Here is a 10777-nt window from a genome sequence, read left to right as displayed (position 1 = left end):
GAAACTCCCTCTTCCACACCGGCAACTGATCGATCACACGAATGGAAGAAGAGAAGAGGGGACTGCCTCTGTCCCTTTTCTTCTTAATTTTTTTTGAAATTTATTTGAGAGCTAGATCGGATCCACCGACCCCTTATCGCCAGCTCGTGCTGGTGTTCATCGAAGCACGAGGTTGGGGGTCTGGAAGCAGCTTACGGCAAGAGAGAGTGGCCGCTGCTATGGCCAACACCTCGTGGAGAAGAACGAAAAAGAGGAACAAATGAAAAAGAAAAAAAAGATGAAGGCAATAGGTAAGTTGGATATTTTTTAAAGCCAAATCGCATCAAAACTAATGGGTTATGCTAAATAGGGATTAAGACTTACAGTTTTAGCCGATAAAAATTTTTTGTTATAGTTGGATCGATCGATAATTAAATATTTATATTTTTTATAATAAAATATTATAAAGGAGTTCGGTAGCAAAAATCATGACCTGAGATGAAGGTAGTGCTCGATGACAACCCCTATCCCATCATTGGAACTTACCATTGAGTGCCATATGTTATTTATTTTTAATATGCTACTAAAAGTAACTAACAGCTTAAATGTTGTTTAATAGCTTTTATGAATTTATGATCTCATTCAGTGCTAATGATTTGTTTGACTGCGCTACCTGAAACTTTGAGATGGCACGTTGGACGATGAAGAAGGCGGCTTCCCCGCCTCACCAGGCCCATAGCAGTAACCCAAGTTGTTCGGTGGCACTGCAATCCTCCTCTTCCTAATGGAGGCGACGACAACACGAGCGAGGTCTGTGAACGGGCTCCCTTGGGCTGAGGGCTTGTGGTAAAATCTAACTCCAAGGAGGAGAACGATCACACTGATGGCACTGGTAGCGGCGCACAGGCCGAAGCCTAAAGCCCAGCTAACGCTGTCCTGGACGTAGACGATAGCGGTGCCGCCGAGGACTGCTCCGGCGTAGAGGCCGATGAAGTACCAGTTGAAGAAGATATCTCGATCTCGGGGCTTGTCGAACTGGTCGGCGCCCATGGTGATGGTGTTGAACCGCGTCCCCCCGGTCCCCACGGCCAACAGGCCCAGTGAGATATAGAGGAGTGCAAGCTGCCCCGCTGATGGTGTTTCGCAGATGCTGGAGCCCACCGGGCATGGAGATGGCCTTAGAGTTGGAAGGGCGGCCGTTAATGTGAGGAGTATCAAAGACTGCATAACATGGAGTTCTTAGCCGATTAATTGTGCGATGATAAAAAAAAATATATAGATATCAATTTGTAAGATTTGGTGTCATATAATTGAATGGTAATTCCTCTAAGTTTTTGGATTTGAATTATTGGTTGATAACAATAATCGATGAATGGATTAGAGTGGCTACGAGCAAGGCCGTGACGGCAGAGAAGGCAACGACGGGGAAGGAACCAAAATAGGCATCGGAGATGATGGCGCCGGCCACGGGGCTGAGACTGGTACAACCATTAACGATGTTGTAGATCTGCGCGGAGTCGATGCTCTTCACGTTGTACTCTTTTATCAAGTACACTATAATATTGGTCAACCCTCCGCTTACAGCAAGCGACACGGCCAACACGCTCACTGCGAGAATACATCCCTCTAGAGTTAGAAAGAAGAGAGAGAGAGAGAGAGAGAGAGAGACCTGTGATGAAGGGGAATGTGATCCATCCACCCTTCTTGGGAGGAGTTAGGGCTTGAGATTCTTCCACGTCAAGCTGTCGTTCTTCAGATACATTGGTTTCCATTCTCTCTCTCTCTCTCTCTCTCCTTCACCCGCACGGAGACAACCGCCCTCCTCACTCATGTCTCTCTAGCAGGGGAGCACTTGGTGTGAGAAATTATTGATGTGAGCCCTACTCATGTTCATTTAGAAGGGTTTCTTTTTTATCTATTTTTAATAACAATTATGAGGGCATAGGAACATTGGACAAGACCTCATACAAATTGGATTATGGTCTCTCACTTATATAACTGTTTACTGCTGTTTCTTGTGGGAGTTTGGTGGCCTTCAATGATTGGTAGGTTGCTGTTAATTAGTGTTTCTTTTCTTTTTTTTTTTTCCTGAGAAATAAGAAGGCAACAGCCACCCAGTCTTATTGAAAGTAAAGAGATTTACATGTGCTATATATTTACAGATGGAATAGTAGGGCATTAATGGGACAACGGTAATCAAAAGTTTCAGCACAAAGGCAAAACCCACAAGAGAAGAGCCGACAGCCTGCCGAGTCTTCAGATCCCTACCTAATAAAGGGAACAGTTTTCAACAGTTGCCCAGCCAGCGTTTGGAATGTTATCATTGCATAGCAGCATCTTTGTGGGGAACTGATGAACCAATGTCTCCAGGCATTTCTAAAAGTTGATCATGGCTGTCTAGCATCTTCATTGGGCACAAGTGATTTCAATGATCAAAGGAATGCAAGACCTTTTAAAGAAGAAAGTAGACAGAACCGATTTTCCCAAGGAATTTCCTTTCATTCCTCACTTTTCAGACCTCTCAATAAATTGCTGCAATCAACGATTCCCTGCCTTTCTGGATGTTGGTTGGAAATTTTTAAACATCCAACTGGTCCATAAATCATGCACATTTGATGGCCAACTTCTCTAATTTAGTTGGATCATTTTAATTGCATTCAAAATACTATGAGTGAAGAGAAGAGATGGTAACTATTATAAGCTCGATCCACATAGTAAACAAATATGACTGCTATTGTTGATAAAGCTGTAGAATGAATCCATTGTTTAAATGTCATTTTAATTGTAACAGCTGTTTCACAAAGTTGTTGAAAAAATACATCTATTTAGCTTGGAAAGAGAGAGCGGTCCACTACAAGATTGTCAGCATGCTTCCTTGGGTCCTCTATCAGCCGCCCCACATATGGTGTTATCACATTTATTGAATTCTTTCCTCCTTAATTTTCTAAATTAGGTTTGTTTATTTAGCATCCTTATCATGCGCCCACCAATAAGTGTGAGCCAACAAAATGATTTTCTCTTTCTTTGGGGGCGCTCTGATTAATCTATTAATAGCAAATCTTTAGTTTATCCCTTGAATTATCTTTGATGCCGATATTACATTGGATAATGGTATCCATTAGTTGCCAACAGTTACTAAAAGCATATAGTATGGATCTTTTTTTTTAAAAAAAATTAAGATAAGCTTCCAAGATGGAGTATCCCCAATCCTTGAGGGTCTAACTCCAGATAGAGATCCTCGAAGAATTTTCAATGGTTGTTATTAGTGTCAACTAGAGAACTCTACCTACAGTTAGCCTTTTTTTTTTTTTTTTAATAATAGCTGCTTTACAAAGTTTTAATAGATGCATCTATTTATCTTTGAAAAAGAGAGTGGTCCTGTTATAGCCCAAACCAAGGCCCAATTTAAAAGACCCAAGCCCAAAAAAAAAAAAAAAGGAAGAACAGGGGAATCGGGAAGAAGACTCCGGTAGGAGTCTTCTTCTCCGATTAAACCCCGGAGATCGGGAGTCCTAGGACCACCAGGAGTCCTAGGGCTCTCTATAAAAAGGCCTCCCCTTCCTTAGAAGCCGACCACCGATCCTTTTCCCCTCTCTTCCTCCTTGATTTCCCTGATTGGAGCCGCGGATACTTGTTTCTCGGTGGCTCGCCGGTGGGGTCACCGGAGGTCGAAGTAAGTTTTCTCCTCTTCCTCTCTTCTTTCTCCTTCTTCCCGTGCCTCTGTGCACGACTGCCGGCGATGGATGTCGTCGATTTTTGATCGGAGAAGGGACCCCTGTTTGATCTCTTCTTTCCTTTTGATTTTCCGGCACCGACGATCACAACCGACCGCCGGCCTTGCCTCTCGAACTCGGGAGAGTTACCCCCTCTGCCGCCGGCCTCCGCCGTGTCGGCCGTGGCCTGAACGGTCGGTCAAGGGAGGGGACCTGTCGGTCCCTGTTTCGGCCAGGAAGGAGCCCGAGAAAAAGAAGAAAAAAAAGAAGAAAAAGAAAAAAGAAAGGAAAAGAAAAAGAAGAAAAAGAGAAAAGAAAAAAAAGAAAAAAAAAAAAAAAAAAAAAAATAAAAAAAAGAAGAGAAAAAAAAGAAAGGGAGAGAGAAACTTTCTCTCTCTGCTCTCTCTCTTAGATTTTTAGGATTTATGGAATTAAAATAATAATAATAATAATAATTAAAAAAATATAAGAAGAGTTTTCATGGATCAATCCGAAAATCCTGGATGCTGTCGTCAAGTTGATCCATGTGGGACATTGGATTTTAATAAATTTTAATTTTTTTTAATTCGATAAAATTTTGATCAAAAATATGATATTTGACGTACAGGTTCGGAGAAGGATTTTCAAAATTTTTAGAATTTTTAATTTGATTTTTTTTGAGGTAAGTAGTGTTTACTTTTATTGAATTTATCTGATAAATTATAAATTCTGAATTAAATAAATTCATGGTATGCTTGTGATTGAAAATATTTATTGAAATTAATTGTGATTGAAAATAATTGTTGAAATTAGTTATGATTGAAGTTATTCGTTGAAATTATTTATGATTGAAGTTATTATTGAAAAATTATTATGATGATGTATGATCATAAAGAATGATATGATTGATTTGACTCGAATATCATTTATTTATATTATTTTTAAAAATAATATATGAATTGAAAGATGATATGAATTTGACAACCTGACTATGTAAAGGACCCCGCCAATGGGGCATATACGTTGGCAATTGATTGTCCTGAGGGTTTATGTCGCCAGCAAGACCAGCGACATGTCGCCAGAGAGACCAGCGACAAACCACCAGCGAGACCAGCAGTTCAAAGGACTTGGCTGCCAGATGATTCGCAGCCTATCGCAAGCAGATACGCGGTATTATGACCCTGCCACAGGAAAAATATGGTCATAGTCATGGTTGGTAAGAAGAACCTAAGAAATTGATGAATTTAAGATGATAAGCATAATTTGAAATTATGATGAATTGAATTTTATATATGATTGATAGTATGATTATGATTTCATGAATTTACACATTGATTTTGTTATTATCAGTAAACGACATGTACAGTATTATTGCCTGATTATTCAGTTAAAGGTATACACTGCTTACTGGGCTATTTAGCTCATGATGAGTTTTATATTTTTCTTTACAGATCCAAAAAATTAGCATGATGCGGGATTTCGGTTGGAAGAGCGATTAGAGATGGAGTTAGCTCATTTGATTTAGGATTTTCTCAGAATTGATTCAAGACTTTTATTTTAAGTGTTGACTTTGTCAAACAATTATTTTTCTTTTGGACACTGAGTTTTGATTTGTTATTTGAACTAAGGTTTGATTGTTAAAAATTGAAAAATTATTTAACTTTATGTGTAAGATATCATGATGAAATACCTTGCATGCTTATGGAAAAATTTTCTATGAGTATGCGGCGGTTGCCATGACCCTCGATTCACAATCTCGGATCGAGGGCGTGACAATTAATATGGTATCAGAGCATAAGTAGATAGATAAAGACATGTAGAATAGAATGAGCGAGTGATGGGTAGATATTAGAAATTTGAGAGGTTAGTTATGATGATTATGATCTGACCTGTCTCAAGTAAGTTTATAACCTTATTAAGGATAAGTTATTATCTCAAATTTATCATAGGTCAAAATGCCTCCACGACGAATGAAGAATACTCAAGGAGCGATAGGAGGGACATCAAATCCACTTGGTGATAACACTCCCCAATTGAATAGCGGCACATCTCAGCAGGAGGGAATCCTTGATCCTACCGAAAATACTCCGACAGTACAGGAGGAGCCGAACATGACTCAACTAATGCAAACTTGATCGGAGTAGTTCAAACACAACAACAATTACTTCAACAACAACATGCACAGCCACGTCAACATTCTCCACCGACACCTGGACATGGAGAACATCGATGCAGAGAAACAATATCATCAAGTTTAAGAAGCTAGCCCTCAGCCTTCAAAGGGACCATCGAGCCACTAGAAGCAGATAACTGGATTATGAAATGGAGAAGGTATTTCGCCGTGCAAGAATGCCACGATGAAGAGAAGATCCGCTACACAGCATATCTGTTACAAGGCGAGGCATACAACTGGTGGCGTATACTTGAGCAAAAATATGAACACGATAGGATACCACTCACTTGGAAGAGATTCGAGATGAATTCTTTGACAAGTACTTCCTCCGAAGTATCAGAATACAGAAAGAGCAGGAGTTCATTCATCTGAAACAGGAGAACAGATCCGTTGCAGAATATGAAGCTAAATTCACGGAGTTAGCCAAGTTTGTTCCAAGATTAGTTGAGATTGAGCAAGACAGAGTACATAAATTTGAAATGGACTGAAGACAGAAATTAAAAAACAAGTTGTACCCTATGAGTTAACTACTTATGCCTCAGTTGTGAATAAAGCTCTAATAATTGAGAGGGAAGTTAATGAAGCACATGCGAGAGAGAACGGAATCAGAAGAAGAGAAATAGGTTTGGTGAACTCAAGGACGAAATCAGAACAATAAGGGTCAGCAAAGAAGCCAGCAAATGATAAGAATCGTGAGAATGAGACAGCTAGATGTTCGAGATGTGGTCGAAGAGAGCATGAGTCTTCTAATTGCCCATGGAATACTGGTTCTTATTTTAGCTGTGGCAGAAAGGACACAAAATTACAGATTGCCCCCAAGGATGAGAATAGACCCACACAAACAAAGGATGGAGGTCAAAGGCCGAAAACTCAAGAAAGGATTATGCACTCACACAACAGGATGCTCAGCCTCTAATGCTGTGGTGACAGGTATCATTCCTGTATCTGGTATTCATGCTTCAGTTTTGTTTGATTCTGGTGCTACACACTCCTTTATATCTACTACTTTTATTAGACAACATGATATAGTATGTGAACCTATGAAAATCAAATTATATGTTGAGACACCAGTAGGTGGTATTTTGAGTACCGAAAGTGTGTGCAAGTCATGTGTATCAAAATAGGAGAAAGAGAATTACCAACAGATTTGGTGGTCCTAGATATGCATGATTTCGATGTCATTCTAGGAATGGATTGGCTTGCTATTTATCATGCCTCTGTGGATTGTTATGGAAAGAGAGTGAACTTTCACATACCGGAAGAATTAACATTCAGTTTTGATGAAAGTACAGGAACCACCCTCCACGTATTATTTCATTTGTGCAAGCTAGACAGATGCTAAGAAAGAGATGTAGAGGTTACCTAGTATCAATAAAGAATAAAGAACATGATGAATTGAAGTTACAGGATATTTCCTATCGTAAATAAATTTTCGATGTATTCATTGATGATTTAACCAGACTACCACCAGACAGAGAAATTGAATTTATCATTGAGTTGGCACCAATACTGGTCGATTTCTAAAGCTCCTTATAGAATGGCCCCTATGGAGTTGAAGGAGTTAAAAGATCAATTACAAGATTTGTTGGATAAAGATTTTATAAGGTCTAGTGTATCTCCTTGGGGAATTCAGTCTTATTTGTGAAGAAGAAAGATGGAAGTATGAGACTTTGTATCGACTACAGAGAGTTGAATAAGAACACTATCAGAAATAAGTATCCTCTACCTTGAATCGATGATTTGTTTGATCAGCTACAAGGTGCACAAGTCTTTTCAAAAATTGATCTTCGTTCAGGATATCATCAGTTAAAAATCAAAATAGAGGATATACCAAAGACTACATTTAGAACTCGTTATGGACATTATGAATTTCTAGTGATGCCATTTGGGTTAACCAATACTCCACGGCCTTTATGGATTTAATGAACAGAATATTCAAATCCTATCTTAATAAGTTTGTTGTCGTATTTATTGATGATATCTTGATATATTCAAGAAGCAAATTGGAGCATGAAGAACATTTATGGTGTGTACTACAAATATTGAGGAAAGAAAACTTTATGCCAAATTTAAGAAGTGTGAATTTTGGTTGGACAAAATAGTCTTTTTAGGACACATCGTGTCTAAAGATGGAATTTCTGTGGATCCTACAAAAGTGGAAGCTGTGATGCAGTGGAACAGACATACAAATATTTTCGAGATTCGAAGCTTTCTGGGAATGATAGGATATTACAGATGATTTGTAGAAGAATTCTTCCGTATAGCTGCACCTTTGACTCGTCTTACTCAAAAAGGGGTTAAATTCGAGTGGACCGAAGATTGTGAACAGAATTTTCAAGAGTTAAAACAATGATTAGTTTCAGCCCCTATCCTTACTATACCAACAGGAGATGAAGGATTCACAATATATAGTGATGCATCTAAAAAGGGACTCGACTGTGTATTGATGCAACATGGTAAGGTAGTGGCCTACGCCTCAAGACAATTGAAATCATATGAACAGAATTATCCGACACATGATTTGGAATTAGCTGCAGTAATTTTTGTCCTAAAAATTTGGAGACATAACTTATACGGTGCGCAATGTGAAGTGTTTACTGATCATAAGAGTTTGAAGTATATTTTTACGCAGAAGAAATTAAACATGAGACAGAGAAGGTGGTTAGAACTGTTGAAAGATTATGATTTAACAATCCATTATCATCTCGGAAAAGCTAATGTCGTTGCTGATGCCCTTAGTAGAAAATTCATGAAAAATTTGACGATTTTAATCACACATCAAAGCCAATTATTGGAGGATATAAGAAGACTGGAATTAGACATACGAATATATGACTCAACATACGATTAGCCAACATGAGGGTTCAGCCAACACTCATTGAAAGAATTATAGTTGCCCAGAATGATGATCCACAACTAATGAAAATAAGGAATTCAGTGGAAGCTGGTGTTCAATCTGAATTCAAGATACATGATGATGATTCGTTGAGGTTCGAAAACAGAATTTGTGTATCCAATGATTCAGTACTCAAGCATGAAATACTTCAGGAAGCACATCAGACCGGTTATACAGTTCATCCGGGAGGTACTAAGATGTATAGAGACTTAAAAAAATGTACTGGTGAAATAATATGAAGAGAGAGATCGCTCAATTCGTGGCTCAATTTTGGTGTGTCAACAAGTTAAAGCTGAACATCAGAGACCTGCAGGACTACTTCAACCTCTTGATATTTCAGTATGGAAGTGGGAACATATCACTATGGATTTTGTAACTGGACTACCTAAGACTCCAAGTAAAAATGATGCAGCCTGGGTGATTGTGGATCGATTGACAAAGTCTGCACACTTTCTACCAATTAGAGTTGGATTTACTTTGGAAAGACTAACAAAATTATATATGAAAAAAATTGTAAGGTTACATGAAATTCCAGTGATCATCGTATTGGATCGAGACACCAGATTTATATCACAGTTTTGGAAGAGCTTACATAAGGCATTAGGAACAAAATTGAACTTCAATACAGCTTTTCATCCACAGACTGATGGTCAGTCAGAGAAACTATTCAGATCTTAGAAGATATGTTGAGAACTTGTATTTTGGATATGAAAAGTTCATGGGATGAGCATCTACCTTTGATTGAGTTTGCTTACAATAACAGTTATCAGGCTAGCATTGGTATGGCACCTTACGAAGCGTTATATGGTAGAAGATGCCGATCACCGATTCACTGGGATGATGTTAGTGAGCGGAGAATATTAGATCCCGAACTTGTTCAACAAGCAGTCGAGAAGATTCAATTAATTAAAGAACGACTTCGAGCAGCACAAAGCAGACAGAAAAGTTATGCAGATAACAGGAGACGAAAATTAGAATTTCAAATTGGTGACCATGTATTTCTCAAAGTATCTCCTTCAAAAGGAATCTCAAGATTTGGTATTCGTGGCAAATTGAATCCTAGATATGTGGGTCCGTTTGAGATTTTGGAAAGAATTGGTGAGGTAGCTTATAGACTTGCCTTACCACCTTCACTTGCAGGAGTACATAATATTTTTCATGTTTCTATGTTAAAAAATATTTACCAGACCCAAGTCACATCGTGGAACTTGAACCATTGCAAGCTAAAAAGGAGTTATCATATGAAGAACATCCGATACGGATCGTGGACCGTAAAGAACAAGTACTGAGACGTCGCAACATTCCTTATGTCAAGGTACAGTGGAGTCGATATTCGGAAAGAGAAGCTACTTGAGAACTAAGGAAGAAATGAAGCAAAAATATCCCCAGCTCTTCGAGACCACAGGTATGAAAAATTTGAGGACGAAATTTTTTTTAGGGATGAAGATGTTATAGCCCAAGCCCAAGTCCAAATTAAAAGACCCAAGCCCATTAAAAAAAAATAGGAGAATCGAGAAGAAGACTCCCGGTAGGAGTCTTCTTCTCTGATTAAACCCCGGAGATCGGGAGTCCTAGGACCACCAGGAGTCCTAGGGCTCTCTATAAAAAGGCCCTCCCCTTCCTTAAAAGCCGATCACCGGTCCTATTCCCCTCTCTTCCTCCTTGATTTCCCCGATTGGAGCCGCGGATACTTGTTTCGTGCTCGCCGTGATTGCTCGCCGGTGGGGTCACCAGAGGCCGAAGTAACTTTTTCTCCTCTTCCTCTCTTCTTTCTCCTTCTTCCCGTGCCTCTGTGCACGACTACCGGCGACGAATGTCGTCGATTTTTGGTCGGAGAAGAGATCCCTATTTGGTCTCTTCTTCCCTTTGGTTTTCCGATGCCGACGATCACAACCGACCGCCGACCTTGCCTCTTCGAACTCGAGAGAGTTGCCCCCCTCTGCCGTGTTGGCCGTGGCCTGAACGGCCGATCAAGGGAGGGGACCTGTCGGTCCCCTGTTTCGGCCAGAAAGGAGCCCGAGAAAAAGAAGAAAAAGA

General features: G+C 39.5%; 1 protein-coding gene across 1 annotated transcript; it reads right to left on the bottom strand.

Moving 5' to 3' along the window:
• Positions 1-477: 477 nt before the first annotated feature.
• LOC140852338 (putative protein NRT1/ PTR FAMILY 2.2) lies at positions 478-1896 on the bottom strand. Its single transcript, XM_073245241.1, has 3 exons — positions 1649-1896; positions 1370-1587; positions 478-1200 (listed from the first exon to the last, which is right to left on the bottom strand). Exons 1-3 carry the CDS (start codon positions 1749-1751, stop codon positions 649-651), a joined length of 873 nt encoding a protein of 290 aa, XP_073101342.1. The 5' UTR covers positions 1752-1896; the 3' UTR covers positions 478-648.
• Positions 1897-10777: the final 8881 nt, after the last annotated feature.

The sequence above is a fragment of the Elaeis guineensis genome, chromosome 11 (assembly GCF_000442705.2).
Source record: "Elaeis guineensis isolate ETL-2024a chromosome 11, EG11, whole genome shotgun sequence".
NCBI classification, from domain to species: Eukaryota; Viridiplantae; Streptophyta; class Magnoliopsida; order Arecales; family Arecaceae; genus Elaeis; species Elaeis guineensis.
Note: the sequence above shows the minus strand (reverse complement) of the source record. Positions and strands in the feature narration are given on the sequence as shown.